This window comes from Diceros bicornis, chromosome 1 (assembly GCF_020826845.1).
Source record: "Diceros bicornis minor isolate mBicDic1 chromosome 1, mDicBic1.mat.cur, whole genome shotgun sequence".
Lineage (NCBI taxonomy): Eukaryota > Metazoa > Chordata > Mammalia > Perissodactyla > Rhinocerotidae > Diceros > Diceros bicornis.
Window position 1 is genome coordinate 90,492,346 of NC_080740.1, and position 24,573 is coordinate 90,516,918.

General features: G+C 44.1%; 2 protein-coding genes across 10 annotated transcripts in view; one reads left to right on the forward strand and one right to left on the reverse strand.

Annotated features, from left to right (window-relative positions):
- Nucleotides 1–20,962, forward strand: part of NSD1 (nuclear receptor binding SET domain protein 1) — a 163,458-nt gene extending 142,496 nt beyond the window's left edge. For all 8 annotated transcript variants that reach the window (XM_058546782.1, XM_058546816.1, XM_058546799.1 and 5 more), the window contains 6 exons: nt 4,118–4,387; nt 5,771–5,887; nt 7,228–7,369; nt 10,390–10,496; nt 12,736–12,940; nt 14,541–20,962. In XM_058546782.1, the coding sequence (XP_058402765.1) occupies nt 4,118–4,387; nt 5,771–5,887; nt 7,228–7,369; nt 10,390–10,496; nt 12,736–12,940; nt 14,541–16,171 (2,472 nt within the window). In that variant the 3' untranslated portion in view covers nt 16,172–20,962. The remainder of the gene's footprint in view (nt 1–4,117; nt 4,388–5,770; nt 5,888–7,227; nt 7,370–10,389; nt 10,497–12,735; nt 12,941–14,540) is intronic.
- Nucleotides 20,341–24,463, reverse strand: RAB24 (RAB24, member RAS oncogene family). Of its 2 annotated transcripts, XM_058546886.1 has the most exons (8): nt 23,967–24,459; nt 23,816–23,884; nt 23,546–23,624; nt 23,363–23,430; nt 23,180–23,279; nt 22,906–22,956; nt 22,705–22,767; nt 20,341–22,584 (listed from the first exon to the last, which is right to left on the reverse strand). In XM_058546886.1, the coding sequence occupies exons 1-8, from the start codon at nt 24,081–24,083 to the stop codon at nt 22,520–22,522; spliced, it is 612 nt and encodes a 203-aa protein (XP_058402869.1). In that variant the 5' UTR covers nt 24,084–24,459; the 3' UTR covers nt 20,341–22,519. The 2 variants fall into 2 exon arrangements, with proteins under 2 accessions (XP_058402869.1, XP_058402879.1); XM_058546896.1 differs by lacking the exon at nt 23,816–23,884 and having other exon boundaries at nt 23,967–24,463.
- Nucleotides 24,464–24,573: the final 110 nt, after the last annotated feature.

Here is a 24,573-nt window from a genome sequence, read left to right on the forward strand (position 1 = left end):
GCGTCGGTGCGCACTCGGGATCGAACCCCGGGCCGCCGCAGCGGAGCGCGTACACTTAACCGCTATGCCACTGGACCGGCCCCTAAAACATCTTTAAAAAAACCTTTTTGTTTGTTTGTTTGAGGAAGTTTGTCCCTGAGCTAACATCTGTGCCAGTCTTTCTCTATTGTATGTGGGATGCCACCACAGCATGTCTTGTGCCCAGCATCCGAACCCGTGAACCCCGGGCTGCTGAAGCAGAGTGCGTGAACTTAACTGCTGCACCACCAGACCAGCCCCTAAAAATCTTTTTATCAAGTTAGTTTTGGTGCTCAAACATCAGAAAATATGAAAGAATACTCTCAGCTCTATTAACAAAATGAGATTGCCTGGGTTCTTATTGTAAAATTTTTGTGATGATGTCACTCCTGGATGAGAACGCTATATATGTATATATTTTTGTCATTAGAAATACAATGTTGGCATACTCATTGATTTTTGAGTTTCTGAAGTCTTGTCGTCTGAGATTTTACTTACAGATCAATTTCACCACCATCTTTAGAGTCTAGTATGGCTAAGTATGTCTCAAATATTCCATGGGGCATACTTAAATGAAAAAACTATTGTTTATCTGAAATTCAAATTTAATGGGTGTCCTGGATTTATCCAGCAACCCTACTAGAAGCAGAGTACAAAGATGTTATCTCGGTCTTTAATCTTTCTGGAAAGGTGATATAGTACTTTGGACAATGCAATACAAAAACTGTAGTGTGACTATTTCACTATTGCATCATGCTTTTGTGATTCCATCAGTTTTCCATTTTCTTATGATTTTAGTCTTTTTTCACGTAGTTGGGAATCATGAAGTAACAGTGAGTAATGATGAAATAGTAAAATATTACAAGATACAGGAGAAGTAAGAACACTAAAATTCCATAATATAGCTTAGATTTATAAAAGGGTCTCATGGACCTACATGGTAGTTGCGAGGTAGAATAAGTTTTCTTCTTTTTTTTTGAAAATAAGTAAATTTTCTTTTTGGTCTTTGGGAGACTTCTAAGAAAGAATAAAAGTCATAAAATATCATCCTTAAAAATAGTTAAAACTGCTGAAAAAATGTAACTCAAAACCTAAAATTGGGTCTAAATGGATCCTGGTGGCATACTGAGAGTTAAATGGAGTTATTGGGCATGGAAACATAACACTGAAGTGTAGTGAGGCCTCAAAAAGAGGGAAAGTAGTCTGGTTTAGTCATAGACGTCAGATAACAGCAAGGTAGACGTTTCAGAGTAGCACATCAACCATGTTGAGCCTGGCTATTGAGAGAGCAACCTCCTGTGGGTGATCTAATCACAGAATTTAAAGGCCAGCTTCTTTCCTTCACTTTTTTTTTTTTTTTTTGCTGAGGAAGATTTGCCCTGAGCTAATATCCATTGCCAATCTTCCTCTCTTTGCTTGAGGAAAATTTTGCCCTGAGCTAACATCTGTGCCAGTCTTCCTCTGTTTTGTATGTGGATGGCTGCCACAGCATGGGTGCCGATGAGTGGCATAGGTCTGCACCTGGGAACCGAACCTGGGCCGCTGAAGTGGAGCATGCAGAACTTAACCACTAGGCCATAGGGCTGCACCACCACCCCCCCCTTTTTTTATTTTTTTAAAGCCAACATATTACCAGAGAAGATATTTAGAATAGGGGTTGGAAAAACTATGGTCCATGGGCCAATTCTGGCCTCCTATGATTGGGAAAGAAATAAAGACTATTTCCTGACATGTTGAAGATTTTATGAAATTCAAATGTCAGTGTCCAATAAATAATAAGTTTTATTGGCACACAGCATGCTTGTTCATTTATTTATAAATATCGTCTATGACTGCTTTTGTGCAACAATGACAGAGTTGAGTTACATGCACCAGAGATCTTATGGCCAGCAAAACGAAAAATATTTACTGTCTGGCTCTTTACAGAAAAAGTTTGTCGATCCCTGATCTAGAGTGAATGTTTACCTGCAATTACATATCTGTGTTGTTTTTACTTAACCGTGTTTGTGTTTTTGCTTCATATTATGTTAGATAAGAAACTTATTTGGGATTAATAACAGGTTAGATCAGATGTCAAGAAAGAATGATTGAAACATTACCTTTATGTAGAGAAAAGGAGTAGGATGAAACTTTTGTGGGGGGTGTTGGGTAAAGATAGTCATCTTGAATCAGGTGAATATTCACATGCCCTGTGTAGGACCTGTAGTCTCAGCTGACAGAGCTTAGCCCTTGTCTTCTCTCCTCTTAGAACTTGCCTTACTCAGTCGATTTGTGGCTTCCTGTTGAATGTGGTGAGAATTTTCCTCCATTAACAAGAAGTTTCTAGTTTTTACTAGTATTTTGAAGAATCTACCAAGAGATCTGGCGATGAGACTTAACGTCCTTTTAAGTTGTTATAGAGACCTGGTTTGAGGACAATATTTCTATAAACGTGTTATAGATTTTATAATATTGTTAAAGAATAGGAGGCAAACAATAAAGTGTTAGAAATGAAACCATTTGAGAATTTAGAGGATGGAAATAACTATTTAGATAATCATACTGATTTTAGATTGATTTGCATTGGTAATCTAGAAGATTTGATGTGACAGAAACAATTATAAGGGACATTAAAAGAAAGAGAATTTAATTATATCTACCATATTTAAGAGGCTGCTAGGCTCTGTAGTAGACCCTTTAATTACATCTATTTCTTATTCTCACAACAGTCTGGCAAGTAAAGTAATTTATTAAAATCGAGTAATTTCTGAAGAGTAAAATTTTATGTATGGGATGGGTTTTTGAAGACTCGCAGTTTGACTGTTCCTAGTGAAATCATATCGGGGGGGAGACTCATTCTCATAGTGCACAGATCCATTTCTATTATGGAATGTTAATTTTTTTTCTCAGCATTGTTTTGTAGTGTATGTAAAAACTCAGTATCACAGCAGCTGTTTGACGTTGTGGTTTAATCAACACTGGATTTTCGCTGTAAAGTACTGGCACCACTACTAAATAAATGCATGAGTGATACTGCTGCGGTCTATTAAAAAGATTTAAAATTATGATAGTAAATATTAAAATACATCTTCACATATAGGAATCCCCGTTACTCAAAGATGTTTGTTTGTTTGTGTGTGTGTGTGAAATTTTTGTTGTACGTTATTGTTTGTCAGTCATGTAAAGACATCCCTTCACCCCTTGTGCCCACCCCCTACCCCCTTGCCCCTGGTAACCACCAAACAGTTCTATCTGTCCGTGTGTTGGTTTATCTTCCACATATGAGTGAAGTCATACAGTGTTTGCCAAGGATGTTTTCATGCCAACCATTTACCCTTTAAGAAGGGTGTGTTTTTAATGTGGAAGCTAAAGTGACACTGGCAATAGCAAAAATCCAGTTTACAATTCACCTGGCCTACCAGCTTTGAAATTATGATTTTTTAAAAAAAATTTATGGAATTCATGTTTTGTGTATCAAGTGAGGCTTTATTTTTGTGTCAAACTGCCTAAATCTTTATTTCCTCGAATTTTTTTGTGTGATAAAAGAAAGATAACATAAAATTTACCATCTTAACCATATTTAAGCATGAAGTTCAGTGTTATTAAATGTATTCATAATGTTCGCAACCATCACCACCATTCATCTCTAGAGCTCTTTTCATCTTTTAAAACTGAAACTCCATGCCCATTCAACAATAACTACCTATTTTCTCCTCCTCTCAGCCCTGGGCAACCACAATTCTACTTTCTGTCTATTTTGACTACTCTAAGTACCTTAGATAAGTAGAATCATACAGTATTTGTGTGACTGGCTTATTTCACGTAAAATAATGTCCTCCAGGTTCATTCATGTTGTAGCAAGTGTCAGAATTTCCTTCCTTTCTAGGCCGAATAATATTTCATTATTTATACTACATTTTGCTTGTCCATTCATTTGTCCATGGATGCTTGGATTGCTTCTGCATTTTAACTATTGTGAATAATACTGCTAAATCTTAATAGTTCAAAATCATGTAAAATGTGGCATGCCGCTTTTCTGAGGAGAAATTTGCCTTTTATAGGTCCTGAATTGTCTTGTGTTGAATTGCCTGATTTACTATAATATGTATTTTTTCTCTAGGTGAACCGTCCTATTGGCAGAGTACAGATCTTCACCGCAGACTTGTCTGAAATTCCTCGTTGCAACTGTAAAGCTACTGATGAGAACCCTTGTGGGATAGATTCTGAGTGTATCAACCGCATGCTGCTCTATGAGTGCCACCCCACCGTCTGTCCTGCCGGAGGGCGCTGCCAAAACCAATGCTTCACTAAGCGCCAGTATCCAGAGGTTGAAATTTTTCGCACATTACAGAGGGGCTGGGGTCTCCGGACAAAAACAGATATTAAAAAGGTGGAGAAAACTTTTCTTAATTTCCAGATTTTTTTTTTCTTCTTGGTAATTTCTTAGTGTGAGTAATCCCTCTTGATTACTATGAGAAAATTGATCATAGAGGAAAATAATGTAGTGTAGGGATTAACCATATTTTTATCTTCCCATATCCTTCCAGAGTTGAGGCTTGAGAATAGTCTCTTTTATCTCTTAAGTCCTTAGTGTTGATCATGTTCACTATGTATAAGAATGAAAAAATGAGGGAAATTCATAGAGATACTATGACCTTAGTTGCTCTTTTGTGAAAATCCTGGAACCTATAGTTAAAAGAGAGAGAACAGTGAGTGTTTGATACAGAGGTGTTAATCACCTACTAATAACATAAAATCTTTTTACTAAGGGAATAGGGTTAGGTTCATGGAACATGAAGGAGAAGAAAATTAGGTATTCTCTAATGAAAATGCAGTAACATCTTCAACTTCAAACTTGGAAGGATCTGCAAGTTTCTAATAAATAATATTGTACAGCTTTGTGTAGAATAAATCTTATTTGACATTTTAATAAAACAAACCTTACTCTGGTTGTACCTTCCGAAGAATTTTACTGAAGTTTGTTTCTAGGAAAGGAAATGAATATGGGTTGATCTGCTTAGTCATTTGCTAAGTATCTCTGATCTATCTGTGTATATCAGGCATTGTGCTGTGGATGCAGTGATCAATAACAGACATGGGGGCCATGCTTTCATAAAGTTTACATTCTAGACGGGGATAGACATTGAACAAGTTATCACCCAATGTAGAAGCACAAAGGGGTTCTGGTGGCATGTTGCAAAGTGCTTGAAACTAGCTTGTCTCTGAGAATATTTTAAGTTGAGACTTGAAAGATAGGTAGTTGTTGGCCTCGGCCAGTTGAGTGTTAAAGCATTGTAGGTAGAGGGGACAGCATGAGTGAAAGCCAGTGTGACTGTAGTGTAGTGAGTCAGGAGGACGGTGGTGTAAAATGTGAAAGAGCGGTAGGCAGGCCATGTTCCAAGGAGAAAACATAGTTTAGGGAAACTGACTTTTAGGTGCTTGGGCAGGTAAAGGGGTCTGCCGTTAATTTCATCATTATAATGGAGCCTTAGTTTACTTACTTCCATTTTGGTTGTTCTTTAGTATCCTGTATATCCCAGTCTTTCTCTTGGTAGCCACAGTAGGAGCAGGGATGTGGTTCTCATTGTCAAATAGTTGAAGCATCATATTTATGTTGTGTTTCTTAAATAAACCTTTGTTGAAGTGACTAGTTACATGCACATGAACTTCTTTGGAGAATCTGTTATTTTCATTAATTTTTAAAAAATAAGATGTACCTGTGAACACAGTTGTGCTTTTTTGCCATCAAGTTAAGAGCTGTTTCTTGTTCTAGGGTGAATTTGTGAATGAGTATGTGGGTGAGCTAATAGATGAAGAAGAGTGCAGAGCTCGAATCCGTTACGCCCAAGAACATGATATCACTAATTTCTATATGCTCACCCTAGACAAAGTAAGTAATGGAGAGTGTTATTTCCATTGTTGTAAGATTGTGAAATTAGTGTTGTCCCAGCCGTAGTGTTTGTAGGCATGTCATACACTGCTCAAAACAGTTTCTTACCCCCATATTCATCAGGATTGCTTGATCAGGGTTCTGGAGTAGATAAGTTTGCTCATTTCTGGCTGTACATCCATGGCCAAAGGCAGAAGAGCTGCATTTAGCATTCTTTTTGAACTATCCAGTGTAATTTAGGGATTATGTTTTTTAGCGTTTTTCCTATAGGATTAAAACTTAAAGCTAGAAAAGGAAATAATCATTCTTTTACCCTTTTATTTTATAGATTGAGAAACTAATTTGTTAATATTAGTTCATTGAGAAGGTGATATAAATTGACGATAGAACTCACCTTATAAACCCAAGTCAGCTTTCCAATTAAAGGAATTTTCTTTCTTTTTTTTTTTTGTGAGGAAATCAGCCCTGTGCTAACATCTGCCAGTCCTCCTCTTTTTTTGCTGAGGAAGACTGGCTCTGGGCTAACATCCGTGCCCATCTTCCTCCACTTTATATGGGACACAGCCACAGCATGGCTTGACAAGTGGTGCGTCGGTGTGCACCCAGGATCCGAACCGGCGAACCCCAGGCCGCCGCAGCGGAGTGTGCGCACTTAACGGCTTGCGCCACCAGGCCGGCCCCCTAAAGGAATTTTCTGTTGAGTTTCATTTTTTTGATACCTAGAGTTATATTTGGAACTTATTACAAATTCAAGCATCCTAATGTGTATCTTTTCTGTGTATTCTTCTTTGTACCTATTAGGTTCTGCTAGCTTTTTTTTTTTTTTTTTATCCTTCCACTAGCTTTTGTAACAGAGCCCTTTCCTGGTGTTTAAATTTGTGAACATTTATCAAGTTGTATTCTTATGGTTTGTGAGATCTTCACTTCCAGACATTGTGATCTCCATTTGGGATGGGGTCTCGGCATCAGTATTAAATTCTCCCTGGGTGATTTCTAACGTGTAGCCCGAGTTCAGAACTACTTAACTCAGAGGATGAAACAAGCTGCTGCTTCTAGAGCAGTGATCCTCAAACTCTTCAGCACGTATCAGAGTCACCTAGCATGCTTGTTATAACAGGTTGCCGGGCCCCACCACATAGTTTCTGCTTTAGTGTATATTCTTAGTAACCCAAGAATGTGTATTTCTAAAGAGTTCCCAGATGGTGACGCTAGTGCTGGGCCAGGGACTATACTTTGAGAACCACTCCTCTGAGAGATTCTAACTTTACAAATAGGAACTCTAGCTTGTTAGAGAGAATACTCAGGAAGTGTCTGATGAGCAGCATCTCTTGGAATTCTAGGACCGGATCATTGATGCTGGTCCCAAAGGAAATTATGCTCGGTTCATGAATCATTGCTGCCAGCCCAACTGTGAAACACAGAAGTGGTCTGTGAATGGAGATACTCGGGTTGGTCTTTTTGCCCTGAGTGACATTAAAGCAGGTAAGATTCATTTAAGGATCCTGGAGCTAAAAATTAAATTTCAGATTTTATCATCTAAGAATCTCATGTCCTGTAATCCAAAATGAGGCGTGCAAACTCCTGAGGATACAGTAAAAGGCTTTCCAGGTAGTACTTGGCATGGTATTTCTTTTTTTTTTTTGGTGGTGATGGTGTGATAAAATATACATAACATAAAATTTACCATTTTAACCATTTTTAAGTGTACAGTTCTGTGGCATTAAGTTAATTCACATTGTTGTGCAACCATCACCACAACCCATCTCTATAACTCTTTTCATATTCCTCAAGTGAAACTTTGTACCTATTAAACACTAACTCCCCATTCCGCTCTCCCCTAGCCCGTGGCAACCACCATTCTACTTTCTGTGTCTGATTTTGACTCTTTGAATATTGATCTGCCTTACAAAGCACCAGCAATCCAGATCTCCTTTCTTAGCATCCTTTTCCTGGTTACCCTTCACCCACTTCGTAAACCAAAGATTCACAGATTCAAAGATTGACAATAGTATACTCCCGTTACCATCAAAGGAGAAATCCCATAAGAATTTTCTGGATGAAGACCAGAGTTCTCGTTTGCCGAGTCATTGTTGTTTACCTCAGGAAAACTTAATCACAATAAATTAATTAACAATTTGGTCAACTTCTGGCCTGTTGCTTTTTTTTTTTTTCAAATCGGTGGACACCCCTACCCCACATGCCCCAGTATATCTTGTTCTCAACAATTTAAATATACTGCCTAAGAGTCATTTAGGCTTTTCAGAATTTTAAAGGTTCTCACAATTTTCATATTTTAAAATTGCGCCACTAGTTCCTTTCTCTTTTTTGCATTGCTTCATATAAAGTATTAAATATTGGTAACAAGGCTTGAGCATCACTGTGCACTCATCTGCTGGACTAAATGATCCTAGCTTTTAACATGCTGACTTGTATCAAGTTTTTGGAATGGATGTCTTCAGAGATGATCAAGTGAAGGCTATAAGAGCTACCGTTTATTTATCAGATGCCAGACACCGTTCCAAGCATACTATTTCATTTAATCCCTGAAAAAGTGCGTCAAGTATGTGGTATTATAGCTATGTTACTTGGATTCTTGAGTCTGACCCCTCTCATTCTTTTCTCCATTTTTCTCTCTAACCACTCAGGAGGTGATTCTCTGTGTTAATTACTCAAATGTTACTCAGTTATATGATGTCAGTTCTTATCTTTCCCAGCTGCTTTCAGCACCACACTTGTACTCAGAACTTTGTCTGTGTCCATGAGGATAGCCTTCTCTACCACGTCTAGCCACAAATTTCTCTTCTCTCTCCTTCCGTATTCCCTCAGCTCAGGTAGCATGGTGTGGGAATTCACAGACCTTGTTCTTGTCCTCACTTGACTTCCAGTCTGTGCAGTGGGATGGGGGAGATGAGACAGAATGTGCTAAGTGCCATGCAGAGTGCCTGTAGGAGCTGCAGCCTTGGCATATGGAATAGAACTTGTCAGCTTGCTCTCATCCTTACTCATCCAACTTCATGGGCTCTTCACATACCTGTTATTTTTCATCTCCCACGTGTCATACTCCTTGTTTCTCTCTTCTCCATGCCCTTTGACATCCCCTGTAAGTGCAGACCTCTCAAGTTATTGTAAATTGGACTCTTTTCTAGAATGGTTTGAGTCTTTCCTTGATGTGCACTGATACCTTCTGATTTATCCGCTTGTGCAGTTGTTTACATAGTGGATGCTGAGTGAGCAGCAAGTTATTCTCAGTATCCTGCTATCTTGTGTATGTATATGGTTGAGTTGCATTATAAGCACATTAAATTTATGAAAATTCAGTTATATATTCATAAACTGTTTAATAAGAAAACAATGGTGTGCATAGATTTACCCAACATTCAGTGCAGTAAGTTCACAGTGAGTTTGCGAGGGGAGGCGTGACCCTGCTGTTAACCTTGGTCAGGCTCAGTTCCTGCAAGCTCCTCACAGTGTGAACTTCTCACCAGGCCGTGAATGATTCTAGTATTCGTACCGTTGGAACCCCTAAATAAAAGCCAGCTGCTTTATAACTTGCTCAACTGAAAAAACAAATGATGATCTATTTCCAATATATTAGTCCCTCTGACAGAAGATAGGTCAATCTGCAATGGGAAATCTTCCTAAGATTTGACAATTTTGACTGATTGTCACTTTATACATAACTGTAAGCCATTACCCCCACCCAGAGACAACCTTCTTGTATACATATATAAAATTCTTTTATCTGTTAGGCCTTCCGTAATGTGTTTTGCATTTGAGTGTATATTTTATTTGCTCTCAGTTTTGATGAAATGTACTTTTGACAGAATGGGAACATTTTGTACTTTATATCTGTACATCTCTTTTTAAAGTTTAAAAATTATTGCTATGTGCACTATGTCATATTATCTCAATAAGCATGTGCGATTGTTATTTCTCCATTTAACAAATGGACCCACAGCTCAGATCGCCCAGCTAGACAGAGGTGTGACTGGGATGTAAAACCAGGGCTTAGGTCTATGGTCTAGAGTCCTCTAGTATTACTCTGTATTGAGATGTCTGTCCTTGAGTGCTGCCTGGTAAGGTATGCTCACCTTGGCACAGAATGACAGCTTTTCTTCAGACTTGCATTCCCTGTGCCTTGCACATCAATATACAATAAGTCTTTGTTTGTCTCTTGGTTTTGGGTAAGGAATTAATATATTTTGAATTTAAATGGTTAGAAAACAAAAAACAACTTGGGATAATTAACACCTCTATAGTAAAAGTTATTTTAAATATTACTTGTTAAGCCATAAGTTTTTCTGTTACTAAGTTGTGTTAGCTGGTTAATGTTACAGGATTAGAATTATTAATATTTTATTAATATTGTGGAGTTAGAGTTAAATCCTTTTTTATCCTCTAAAATTAATCTGTTCTCTTGGAAGTCAGTATCCTTTGTGATTAATATAGAAATAATGTAGTTAAAACCATAGATATTAATATTTTCATGGTCTCTCATGCAGGCACTGAACTTACCTTCAACTACAACCTAGAATGTCTCGGGAATGGAAAGACCGTTTGCAAATGTGGAGCCCCGAACTGCAGTGGCTTTTTGGGTGTAAGGCCAAAGGTACCTTCCAAATGTTTGCATCTGGAATAATGGTGTGATCCTCCTTCCCTAACCAGTGGCAGGGCTGAGCCTTTATTTTAAGAAGATGTCTTTAAAATAACAACATTGAATAGTTGATAGTAGGACCACTGGTAATTTACTAAGCATTTTGATGATCACTGTGGTTATACAAGAGAGGATCTTTGGGTATTGTTGAAGTGTTTTGAGCAACCTGACTTCTAATTTGTGATACATTTCTGGCTTAAAAAGCTGTAAAATAGAAATCTTTAAAGTAGGTTACTTCAGCATCTTTTTTTGTCTCAGCTGATCTCACTCACCTTTCTTAATAAGCTACTTAGATTCTCAGTATCTGTGTCTGTATCTCTCTCAAGATATCAAAGAATCTGATACTGAATTTAAGATTCTAAATGTAGTATATAACACTGTAGATAAACATAGGATCCATGATCTTAACATTGTAACAAAGGATAAACGTTGTGTCTTCCTTGTTTTTTATGTGCACTTTAACTGAACTATTAATTCCATAACTGTTAAGAATTGTTTACAAGTCTGTATCCTGCTTTTCTTAGATATTATAAAAAATTTTGCTTACTGTTACATAGTCTTCTTAACTATCATTTTGTTGTTGTTAGTGCTGTTAAGTCTATTCCAACTCCTAGCACCCCTGTATACAGCAGAGTGAAACCCTGTCTGTCTTTTTGCACCATCCTCTCACCTTCTGGTGCTATATCAGACAATGCTCCACTGCTATTCATAGGGTTTTCATGGCCAATTTTTTCAGAAGTGGGTGGCCAGTTACTTCTTCTTAGTCTATCTTAGTCTAGAAGCTCCACTGAAACCTGTCCACCATCGGTGACTCTGCTGGTATTTGAAAACAGCGGTGGCATAGCTTTCTTTCAGCATCACAGCAACAGGAAGCCACCACAGTATGACGACTGACAGACGGTTCCCTGACCGGGGGTTCAAACCAGGGCATGGCGGTGAAGGCACTTAATCTTTACCACTAGACCACCAGGGCTGGCTAACCATCATTTGTAGTGACTGTTAAGTTTTTTATATAATAGATGGACCATAATATATGAACATCTGGATGCTTCCAGATTTCTCTATCATAAGTCTCACATTGAAAATTGAAGTTTAATTTGTGATGCAAAGTAGACTACACAGTAACTCTAATTGGGTATTTCCCATTATGCTTTTTTGATTATGAAGTCAAGATGAAGGACTAAGAAATGCAAATTAGCATAGAAACCAATAACTAAAGAGGATAATCACTTTGAGCAATAACACATGAAGATGAAGAACACTCATTAATTATTTTATCTTATTAAATAAGGAAAATTATCTTTATGTTATTGGATTTTGTTTTGTCTTTTCTTCAGATGGTTGGTTAAATGGTCTTAGTTCCTTAAGATGGCCAGTTGACTTACTCTCTGTAAATTAAAATAGTAACTGAGTTTAACCCAAGTTTAATGGTATTGTGCGCACTGGGGATGTCAGTTTCTATATCCTTAAGGTCTGTGTAGCATTTCACACGTGTATCAATGAGACAAATTCAAGAGCAGAAGTTTAGAAATGGCAGGAGATCAGTGTGGGCTAATAATAAATCAGATTGGTCCTGGATGTTTCTAGGCCAAGGTAGATAATATGATGAAAACCATGGGGTTTGGTGACCAAGTGTGGGCTGTAGGGAGCACAGAGAAGACCTGTTGGTTGCAACAGGACCTGCTTTGGGGAGTGCTGGACATGAACCTAATTTGACTTAAAGATTCATAGCTTATTGAGGGCAAGGACCATGAATTAGTTTTCTGTGTCTTCCTGACACATGACTCATACTAAGTGCTCAGTGAAGGTTTGTTGAATAAGTTAAGACATGTGTGTGCACACACCTAGAGAAGTCTTCTTTAGTTTTGAAATTAGACAAACATAAAACTAAAACTTATGAAAGGGTGACCTGTAACACCAGCCTTGTGTGTCAACAAAGAAAAGCACATTTCTCTTTTATTTCATTCACATAGCAGAAGTAATTGATAAAAAAGTTACAATTAATGCAGCCCTTTATTGGGTACCTATGATTTGCCAGGTGCCTTTCCTGCATTTTCTCTTATCTTTACAACAGTCTATGAGGACAGTCTCTTCCCAGAGGAGAGACTGGGGCTCAGAGAGGATAGTTAACCTGGTCAAGATCACACAACTAATGTGTCGACAGAATGCTGACTGCTCAATATCTGACCTCTAGAATCAACCCATTGCCACGGAAGAGAAGTCAAGGAAATTCAAGAAGAAGCAACAGGGGAAGCGCAGGACCCAAGGTGAAATCACAAAGGAGCGAGAGGATGAGTGTTTCAGCTGTGGGGATGCTGGCCAGCTCGTCTCCTGTAAGAAGCCAGGCTGCCCAAAAGTTTACCATGCAGACTGTCTCAATCTAACCAAGCGACCAGCAGGTTGGTGCCATGATCCATTCAGAGTGCTCCTTGTTCTTAGTCAGGATTCTCAGAGCCCTTTGGTCTTCCCATGCATAATGTTGACAGGGTCTGGTCCATGTTCTCATTCTGGAAATAAATGACAACAAAGGCTCAGGACCCTAGATTGTAGAGAAGGGCACAGAAACTCACTTGCTGTGTGTCAAGCACTTTATTTACATTTATGTCATGTTATTTTATCCTCCCAGCAACCCATAAAGATGAGACCTTTTCACCTTTCCATGATGCAGATGAGGAAACTGAGAGTTAAGTTTGGTGAGATGACTTGTCACATTAGAGCATATAGATGGAGGAGCTGGATTGAAAGCCAGGTTTTCTGATTTCAAGACCTCTAAATCATGTTCCGTTTCTAAAGAAAGCAAGGTTGAGACAGAGTGGAGCTTGGGGTCACTCTAGTCAGTGAGGTATGGACTGACACCGTTAGCCTCCCTCCCAGCACATTCTTCCTCTGAAGGAGATGTAGCTGTATCAGTTAACACATGAGAAAGCTGCTTAGGCAGATATGGTACCCAGGAATTTGTGGTTGGAGAAGTTACTAACCTTTGGGTGGTGATGTGGGGTTAGAGCAGTTAAGGGATTTACATGTGCCATCTGTTTTAAATGACAAGATGAGAAACCACTAGGGAGCCATTCTGGGTGAGCAGATTATACATCACTAGTGGCCTGCCTCCAGGAATTGCAGAAAGAGAAGAACTTTGGGGTGGGAGTGAGAGGAGTTTGTTCCTGAATTAGCTTTCCTTCAGTTGCCAGGGTAATGAAATAATAGAAACTGAGGCAGTGTGAGGGCAAGGCCATAACATTGACCTGACAGTGCCAGGATGTGAAAATGGGGAATTGTTTCAGAATCAGTTACTCAGGGCCATAGGTGGCACAGGCTGTGATAGAACTGATTTTGCCTATGAGCCAGGAACAACGTCTAGCATAGTTTATTTGGCAGGAGCTGGGGTGGAAACACTTTCCATGGCAGAGACTCAGGTGTCATGTAATGGGGACAAATGGATAACTGCTCAGGTTAGCTTTGCGTCTTTTCCACTGATTCTTTGTGGACAACACAGGTAAAGTTGTTGCTAGTTTCAGGACTTTTAAAATTGGGCAAAGATAAATCCGCTTCCATTTTTCACATTGGTATATCTGCTCCCTGTTCCTACTAATAACCAAATAAGTAGGAGTTTAAATAGCTGAGATTTTCCCCTTAGAGTTGAATATTGAAAGGCTATATAGGACAAATAGAGCTTGCAAAAATATGAAAGTAATATCTTCACATTCCATCTAAAGGGGAGCTTTGGGGTTTTTCTCCTTGCTGGCAATAGTGCCAAAATAAAGAATTACTCCTGCCTATGTATTTAGTTGATACTCAGTTGATACTTGGCTGTATTTTTTTTATGCCTTGTGCAGAAGAGGAAGGTGAGATCCTGGGATAGGGGAGGTCCAGGGAAGTGGCATGTGTCGCTGCAGAAGGCAGCAGTTTGAAATCATTCCTTTGACCTGGTTCTAGAACCATGGCCCATCTCATATGCATCTCTTATTTGCCTAAGCTTTTGTTTCACATCTGTGTTTTCAGGGAAATGGGAGTGTCCTTGGCATCAGTGTGACATTTGTGGGAAGGAAGCAGCCTCTTTCTGTGAGATGTGTCCCAGCTCCTTTTGCAAACAGCATCGGGAAGGGATGCTCTTTATCTCCAAACTGGATGGGCGTCTGTCTTGTACTGAACATGACCCTTGTGGGCCCAACCCTCTGGAACCTGGGGAGATCCGTGAGTATGTGCCTCCCCCAGTACCGCTGCCTCCAGGCCCAAGTACTCACCTGGCTGAGCAATCGTCAGGAGTGGCTGCTCAGGGGCCCAAGATGTCGGACAAGCCACCCGCTGACACCAACCAGACACTGTCGCTGTCAAAAAAAGCTCTGGCTGGGACTTGTCAGAGGCTACCGCTGCCTGAAAGACCTCCTGAGAGAACTGACTCCAGGCCCCAGCCTGTAGATAGGGTCAGGGACCTTGCTGGGTCAGGGACCAAACCCCAATCCTTGGTATCCAGCCAGAAGCCATTGGACAGGCCACCTGCAGTGGCAAGACCAAGACCCCAACTATCTGACAAACCCTCTCCAGTGACCGGCCCAAGCTCCTCAACCTCAGTCAGGTCCCTACCACTGGAAAGACCTCTGGGGACAGCTGACCCAAGGCTGGATAAATCCATAGGTGCTGCCAGCCCAAGGCCCCAGTCAGTGGAGAAAACCCTAGTCCCTACTGGCCTGAGACTTCCACCGCCAGAAAGACTGCTAGTCCCCAGCGGTCCCAAACCCCAGACTTCAGACAGGCTCCCAGACAAATCCCATGCCTCTTTGTCCCAGAGACTCCCACCTCCTGACAAAGTACTATCAGCTGTGGTCCAGACCCTGGTAGCTAAAGAAAAAGCACTGAGGCCCGTGGACCAGAATTCTCAGTCAAAAAATAGAGCTGCTTTGGTGATGGATCTCATAGACCTAACTCCTCGCCAGAAGGAGCGGGCACCTTCTCCTCATGAGGTCACACCACAGGCTGATGAGAAGTTGCCAGTGTTGGAGTCTAGCTCGTGGCCTGCCAGCAAAGGTCTGGGGCAGATACCGCGAGCTGTTGAGAGAGCCAGTGTGTCAGATTCTGTCCTTCAGCCACCTGGGAAAGCAGCAGCCCCTTTGGAGCACCCCTGGCAAGCTGTTAAATCGCTCACCCAGGCCAGACTTCTTTCTCAGCCCTCTGCCAAGGCTTTTTTATATGAGCCAGCAACTCAGGCCTCAGGAAGAGCACCCCCAGGGGCTGAGCAGACCCCAGGGCCTCCCAGCCAAGCACCGGGCCTGGTGAAGCAAGTGAAGCAGATGGCTGGAGTCCAGCAACTACCTGGACTTGCTGCCAAGAGTGGGCAGTCCTTCAGGCCTCTTGGGAAGGCCCCATCATCCCTCTCCACTGAAGAGAAGAAGTTGGCAACTACAGAGCAGAGTCCCTGGGCCCTGGGAAAGGCCTCACCAGGGCCAGGGCTCTGGCCCATGGTGGCTGGACAGACACTGGTGCAGTCTTGCTGGTCCTCTGGGAGCACACAGACTTTGGCACAGACTTGCTGGTCTTTTGGAAGAGGGCAAGACCCTAAGCCAGAGCAAAATACACTTCCAGCTCTTAACCAGGGTCCTCCTAGTCACAGATGTGCAGAGTCAGAACCGAAATAATACCAGTAAACGTCATATGACCAGACCAGCTGCCCCCAGGGTTCTTGGGGAAGGGAAATCCTCTTTTCTTTTTCCCCCTTAAAAAACAGATAGACCCCAACACTTTTCCACTGTCATTCTTTCTTTAATCCCAACACTCAGAACTCTTGTGACATTAGCCAGTGGGGGCTTGTGGTTGTATGAATCATGTATGGAAATCCAAGTGGGCCCCAGCCAAGGAGACAGACAGATTTGGGTCTCTTTCCCCCAACCTTTACCATGTGGTCAAGTTGAAATAAAAAGTCCACTCTGGAGTCAAGCATGGGATTCAATTCCGCTGGTCAGGTTGGAAGGTAGAGGGGCTCCCAAAGCTATTACCCTAGCCCTACAGAGCCCCACTGAAGGCACCTGATGAACCCTTGGGAGGAACTGATATCCATTCAAATCAGTGGTGATTTCTTGAGCATTCATGTGTGCTAGGCCAGGTGCTAGTCACTGACAGGAGATACAAAGATAAATAAGACCTGATCTCTGTGAGCCTAACTTGCTGCCTGGGTTCTCAGGCCGTTTTCAGGAACCTTTGACCAGGAAATAACAGGAAGTTCTGAGGAGCCCTAGGGCTCCAGACTCATTTTGTAAGGTCCTTTGTGGTCCCAGAAGTGGTTGTGTTGAGTAAGTGTTTCCTGATCAGGTGTGCGTGTGTACGCATGCACCCTCATGCAGAGGTCTCTATATGCAGGAAGGGGTGCGCTGAGGCCAAGCTGGGCTTTTCGGGCCTCTGCTTTCTGGGCTGCACAGAGTCTGAAGATGTGTCCTTGGTGGAGCATCCGCTTGGGGGGCCTGGGCAATCTGAGGACTTAGCTTTCCTGCAGTGTAAGAAGTCAATTGGCAAGCTTACCTTTCTTTTCTACCGATTTTACTCTTACATAACCCACCTCATGCCTGTCCCCCAAACACTCAGGTGCTTTCAGATTTCAGAATCTCGGGCAGTGGACATAGGGAATCTCTGGCAAGCTCTGGGCTAGATCCTCCACCAGCTCAGGGAGAGTGCCAGATTCTGGTAGAAGGTTACTTCTGATCCTTTGACCTCCTACTTGAATGGAGGGAGTCCTCTTCTTCATTAGTGGATTCTACCACCCTCTCCCTGAGAATTGCTGTGCTCTCTCTTGAGAGCACCTGCCTACTGACTTAGCTCAGAGGCAAGCCAGAACCCTTCCCCTAGGACTGGCAAGATGTGGCGTTTAGAGCAATGTCCAGTCTAAGAGATGACTCCTCATAACTGCTGATTATCTGTTACTGCTGCCCTGAGCTGGGGCCCAAGGGCTGGGAAATCTGTTGGTGCTACCCTGCCCTACCATTCACCCAGCTCGCCGACTGCCAACAGGAAGTGCTGTTTGGCCAGTTCCTTCCCCTTCACCCACCCTTCCTTTGTCCCTAGACCAAACATGTTTACCTCTCTGCTTTGCCAACTTAGCCAGCAGCTTTAGCCAACAGGCCATCTCCTGGCCCAAACGTCTCCTGGCCATTCTGTCTCAGTTATGGCTTTTACACCCTCAACAGGATTCTGTATTTTGTCCCAGTTTCCTCCTCCTAGGTTCCTATTGAGGTTACTCCCATCACTTCTAAGGAGGGAACAGTTGTTATAGAAGCATTTGCGCTTTATATAAAAATTTAAAGAAGAATTTGCTTTTATTTTCCAAAGTCTGTCTCTGGTATTGAGACACTTGAACTCAGGCGGAGGCACGAGGCTGGGCAGGGGAGCCCCAAGTTTAGGGGCCTATCCCTGCCTCTCAGACCCCGGAAGCTCCTCTAAATTCCACCTGCCTAGTTCTCTATTTTCATCCTATCTCTCTTCCCACATCATCAGAGAGGTAAAGCTCTTTGTTTAAAAGGAAGAGAAAACAAAGCATCTTATTTTCTTTTGAAAAAATTTTAAATCATGGAAGATATTTTTAAAGAAATCCACCCAGAACCGTAAAGTTCATTATATTAAGTATTTATCATGTGTGAGAATAAGTATATAACTGCAGCTAGTAGGTCCCTTTCCCTGACCTCTTAGGTTGTATGAGTAGGGTTTGCTTGGTGCCAGTCCTGTGCCCTCTTCTCTACTGTCATCTGTAGTTGTGATCAGAAAAAGATATCTGCACTGCACTGTCAGAATCTTTCACCCTGTTATGTGTTAAATTACCGTAGCTCTTTGTTTCATGAAATAAACTGTGAATTTTTGGGGGGGGAGGGGTTGTGTGCAGGCTATGTAAAAAGAAAAATTGAAGTGGAGAAGTTTGATCCTGAAGTAGCTTCTCTGAAGTAGGCTTTGGTAGGTAATTGACTTGACAGCCACTCTAGAAATGTCTCACAGGACAGGAAGGAGTGAGGGAAAGGTGGGCCATGATTGGCCACTTTGTGGTTTTGTTTTGATTCTTTCCATTCTTCACCATTCACTGGAAACTTCCTTCCAGACCTGCCTGGGAAAACAACTGAGCTGTGCTTTGTTTGCAGGGGGAGAGGGGGGTGAGTTCTTTATGTAAATGAACGGACAGCCAGGCTTTCGTGAGGGCCATTGAAACACCCTCTCAGGTTGAATGGAAACTAGAAATTCAACTGTCAGGCCCACTGATAGCAGCATCTGATCCAGCTTGTTAACATCAGGAAAGCAATCAGTGTACAATTAGAAGCAGAGTCGGAAGGACTGTTGGGAAGTGAGACTTGCAGTTGGTGGAGAGGGAGTGACCCTGCTGGCCCTCAGGGACTTTCCTGGAGCCTGTTCCGAGATCTTTTCTCCAGGGGGTATGGATTGGCAGTTAAAAGGAAATCTTTCCTCTTATAAACTCGTGCTCTTTCCAGGATGGTATTTTGGTACTTGGCCAAGTGCTTGGAAATTGGGATCTCGAGAGTCTGCCTCTAAGCCAATTTCCCTAGGAAGCCATTTTGAGGGGGAAGCCATAGCTTCCATAGGTAGCTAGAGAACCAATACCTCTCCTAGCCCTGTTAAGTCAGGAAAATTGTATGGAAAGTGTTGAAATTAGATTTCAAAGCCTCATTTGCTTCTACAGGAGCAAACCCATTCTAATAGCAAAATAGCTGTCATTGCTACAAAAGCATCCAAGTTTTTAAATATCTGCTCCCGCCCCACAAAGTTACTGCATTTGAGGTGATTTAAATCACTGTGTTGTTGATCCTCCTTGTTCAACTACGAAATCTACATCTTTAGCATTGATGAAAGTAATGATTTTATTCTTAACATCCTCTACCCCACACTACGGTCAGGGCATGAAGTGTGCATCAGCGATCCTTTCCCAGGCTCGCCAGTGTCTACTCACTGGAGCTGGTCTCCCAGGTCGCCTTGTGAGAACAGAGTGGCAGGAAATCTGGTCCTGGCAGCTTCCCCCGTGGAGAGGAGTCAAGAGAGCTTAAACGTGGATGGATTTTGCCCTCAGCTCCTATAAAGCGGGTTTTCTCCTAAGGCTTTTTTGGGGGATATTGTCATCCTCTTAGGGTTCGTCAGCCAGGAGGTCAGAGTGGCCGAGAGTCCTACCCTCTCAGATCATGGCAGGAAAGGAGCTCCCACAAGCCCCTTCTGTTGAATAATGTTTGGGCTGTTCCATGTGTTAGACATTCCAGATCATTTAGAGCTAGGTAGCTGCTGCATGAGACTTGCATTGGCTGTGGCCAGTTAGCTCTCAGCTGAGCTTCCTAGGCCAGTGCAGCAGGGCCAGAGGTTGCTGTAGTATAAATTGAAATAAGAATAGATAATTGCTTTGTACACAAAAAAATGTAATGATGGTGCTAATTTCCTGGTATAAACAAGCACTGCCAAGGGTTGAGGGACTAGCGACTTGAGAAACCCAGGTTCCTGTTTGGGAGGAAGAGATTTAATGTAAAACAGTTTCTTTGAGGCTCTATTAGAGAAGGAGAAGGCAGAGCCTCCATGAAGCCTGCACCTGACCCTGGAGTGGTCCAGCGCAATCCAGAAGTGGAAGAGATGCCGTAGGTAGATGAGGGTGGCCATTGAGTTTCTCAGGGCTGGTGTCACCTTGTCCATAGCCTCCGTCCACACTGCCTGGAACAGGTCAGTAGAGAGCTCCATTTGTGGGGTCTCCCTCGGTTACCTTCTGCCCCTCACTACCTCTTCCACTCTCATGGGAGCACCTCTATTGCTTAATGAAGATTAAGGGTAATATTTCTTAAGGAAGTGGAAAAGAGTTTAATTAGAAATCCACAGCCTGAGAAGAAATGTTTCCTATCAACATAAGCAAAAACAGCACATGTTAAACTCGTATGTGGTCCCTTCTCTAGAGCTGCTTTCTCATGCCTTTCAAAACATCAGGCTATTGAGGGGCTTCAGGTGTAACACCCTGGAAGTCAAGCAAAGCTGTGTCGACAGAAGGTGAACCCCTGGAGTAGGAGAGATGAATGGTTCCGGTGCTTTAGACTTCCAGGGTAGGGGCAGAGAACAGGCAGTGTCCAAGTCTGAGGGGGTGCTGCCTGTGTGTGCATGTAGGTGAGAATGTGTTGAAGATGGGTGAGTGCAGCACACAGGAGCTCACAGAAGAGCAGCTTTCTAAGTCTTGGCAAAGAAACAAGCTGACAATAGACATCTATCTTTATATTTTTACGAAACGGGTGGGGGGGGTCAGCTGAGGTCCATCACTGATTTTTTTCCTCCTCCTCACCCCCACAGATTGTCAGCTGTAAGTGAAACTCCTAGTGAAAAAGAGGGGAGCCCTGTGTTAGGAGTCCCCATAAACATGTACTGTAATTCTTTGTATATAGAAAAAAATTACTGTAAAGTAAAGTTTAACTTTACTCTTATGGCCCTTGCCCTGTGTTTTGTTTTGTTGTCCGTGGGGAGATGTAGCTTAACAGGAGGGAGGATGGGTTTGGGGTGAGAGCAGAAGCCAGCCCCTGAGATAGTTCCCAGGTGGGGACACAGTGGAGCCAAGCCCTTCCTCCAAGCACCTCATGGGAGTGGTGGTGTGTTTCCTGCCAGTAGCCACCAGCTGCTGGAATGTCTTTTCACTTCTTTTGGGAGTGGCTGGTGTGAGTTTCAGTCCCTACACAGGAAGCCTATATATATTAACCATGAAGGAAGGGTATTTTGAGGAATTCATTTTAAAAAAGGAAGTGGAACCAAACCAATTTACCGAGTGTGAGTCTGACCATCTTGGCCACGTCTTTAGTTCTTCAGAGGCAGGTGCTGGGCACTGCAGAGGACCCAGCCCAGGCCTAAGGCAGGAAAGCAGAGGCAAAGGGGCCAAGCCTCTCATACCGGAAAGGGCTGCATACACTTCATTTTGGTTGAACAGGAAGCTTCAGCCCTGTCTACAGTAACACCAGATCCTTCAGAAATATCTGGATCTCCAAGGTCCAAAAATACACTTTGGGGGAAACTTGGGAGTCTGCCTTCTCTTCTGAACTAGTCCTGAACTTCCTGCCCCTTGGGCAAAAAGCTCTCCAGGGAAGAGTGAGGGAAGACAAACATTTAGTCCTAGAGTTACTTTTCACTCTTGATCTTCACAGTCCTGAACTGGGTAGTGCTCACCTCATTTTACAGAAGAGAAACTCAGGCTGAGTTCAAGTCCCTTTTCTAAGTTAGTAGCTGAACTGGATCCCAGTCTGGATCCCTAAGACCTTTCTGTCTTGCAGAACCTATGATTTTTCTACTGTTGAACCACTTTGTAGGATGTTGCTGGTAAGCTTAGGATCTGAGCCATAGGCATAACTCACAGACCTAGACATGACAGAGATGTGGTAGAGCCAGCCAGTCTGAGGTGGAAGTGCTTGACCCTTTGATCTCTAGACACCATTTAGTGCTTGCTTTGCTCTTCTCAGCACCAGGAACAAACTGAACTTTCCACTGCCCAATCTCTCACCCTATCTTTGCCCCCACTAAAGAATAGGAAAGGGCCCTTTTGTTTCTCCATTATCTCAGTCGCAACCCTGGTGTGAAGTTACTTGGTTTCCAAAGGAAAATAAGAGCTGAGAGGAGCCTTAATATAGGAAATGAGGCCAGCCAGGTGGCCCCAGAAAGAACTAGGTTGTTGACACCCAGTCCACACAGCAGGGAAAGGGGTGAGTGTGATTCACAGTGCATTGATTTTATTTACAAATCAGAAGCCACTTAAGTAATCTGCAGAGACAAGTGCTGTCCAGGGCAGAAGCCTGAGGTCCAAATCAGCCCTTACCCTCATGCCCATCAGTCAGCCCAATGCTGCCTCTGTTCCATGGGCCAGCACAGGTAGGTGCCACCTCTGCTGCCATGGGGACCTGGGGTAGCTCAAACGCTTGACCACCCAGGCCCGGACAAGAGCTAGGTCCAGCCCCTCTGGAGGAATTCCTTTAATTCCCCCAGGCCAGATGAGTGATGACTCAGTGATGACAACAGCTGTAGAAATAGGGGTTTGTCTTCTGGCCCAGGTCCACGCCCTTGTCCTCTGTCAGAGAGAGAGATGGCAGCTCAGCACCGTTCTGCGGGGGGATCGGGTAACTCCGTGAACGGGGCCAGATGCCGTGGGCCTGGAGGAAGTCTCCAAAGAGGCTAGGGAAGCACACACCTGTCATCACCTGGAAAGCAGCTACGCTGACGTAATCCTCTGCCACTTTCTGGAAGAGCTCGTCTGGCAGGAAAAAGGACGGTCAGTGAGGGCCCAATCCCAGTAGCCCTGGGATCACCCAGTGACCTAGCTCTCTAGGTTCTTCCCTGCCTCCTCTGGTGCCCTGCCTGTTCCTGCTGTGAGGCCCAAGACAGCACTCACCCACACTCTGGCCTGTCTTGCTGGATGTTTCAAAGAGCTGAGCTTTGATATCTGTAAAGAGAAGTGACTAAGGCCTCATATCTGACAATCAGGTGGACACAGACAAAGGGGAAGGGTAGCAGTTCAGGGAATCTTCTGGACCCCACAGGTCCAGGGAGGCCAGAAAGCCTTCCCAGGTGATCTTGCCATGGCAGCCAAGGCAGTCCCTATTTTCTGTGACCCACCCAAGCAGCCACTTCCCTCCCCCTCCCCCAGGGAGCTGAGGAGCAGCTACTGTCAGCATAGTCCTGGACATCATGGAAGTCCACACGTCGACGCCGCCTGTCCTCCTCTAGCAGGTCACTCTTGGTGCCACACAGGTAGATCTGACAGCCCTGAAGCAGAAGACAAGGTGGGTCACCCCCACAGACCACCAGCGCCCCAGCTCCTGGTCCTCTGGTGAGGTCTCGCTGCCTACCTCCTCTAGGTTGCGCAGTTCCTTCACCCAGAACTTTGCCCGCTCAAAGCTGCTGCTGTCCGTAAGGTCTTGGGAGGGGTATAGGACGCGCAAGAAACACAACCAAGAGTCAGGGGCTGTTCTCTAAGGCCAGCCTGGCACCCACCCCTTCTTGTTTGAGAAATAGGCCAGAACCCTCCTTACCATAGCAGACGATGGCAGCCTTGGCGCCCCTATAGTAGATTCGGCTCATGGCCTCGTAGCGCTCAGAGCCTGCTGTGTCCTGAAAGGCAGGGGGAGGCTCAGACCTGGCCTGAGTTCCTGAGCACTCCCCAGGTCCTCCACACCCCCATTTTTAAACTGGGGTCTAGAAGAGAAATGGCCTCTGTGAAGCCACAAGTCAGTCAGTAATAGGCAGGACCTAAGCCTCCTCAAGAATGGGGTCTCCCAGGACTACTTGCCCACGGGACTTACCCAAATACCCAAAGTCACCGTCCGGTCTCCGACGGACATCACCTTGGCCACGAAGGCGGCCCCGATGGTCTGCAACCAGAGCGAAGGGCTCAGGGCCGCGGTGTGAGCTGGCCCCCTCCCACCCGTGCCTGTTCCCGCGGGGCGCACTCACGTTCTGATAGGGCCCCACCAGGAAGCGGTCGTGCACGTATCGCTCCACCAGGCTCGTCTTGCCCACGTACTCCTTGCCCAGCATCACCACCTTGACGTCCACGCGCTGCCCGCTCATGCTCCCGGGGCCGCCTCACCCACCTCAGGGGCCTGAGCGGCGGCGGGAGGCAAACCCGAATCTCCGGTCGGGCAGGCGGCGCCCAAGCCTCAGTCCCTGACCCGGGGCGCCAACCTGCGACTCGAGATACCGCGTCGGGCTCGAGCCTTGGCAGCGCCCCCGTCTGCCCCCGCTCTTCGGTCCCGGGCGCTGCTCCTCCTTCGAAGGAAGAGCCCAGGACCCGGGGCGGCCTGGGAGCGCGCGGGGCAGCGCCCTCAACGGCGCCGCACGCCGCCGCCCGCTCGCCCGCCGGGTTAGGCGCTGTCCGGCACGAATTCCTCACCGAGCCCAGGGTCCCGCCGACCTGCCTCCGGCCTGCTGCGCCTGGACTCCCGCAGGGGGAGGAGTGAGGGGCGGGGCCACGAGGTCACGTGCACAGGCGCCGGAAGTGGTGGGTTCAGCGCTGCTGCGCCGGAAGTAGTGCGCGTCCCGACTGCTCCTCATGGCGGCG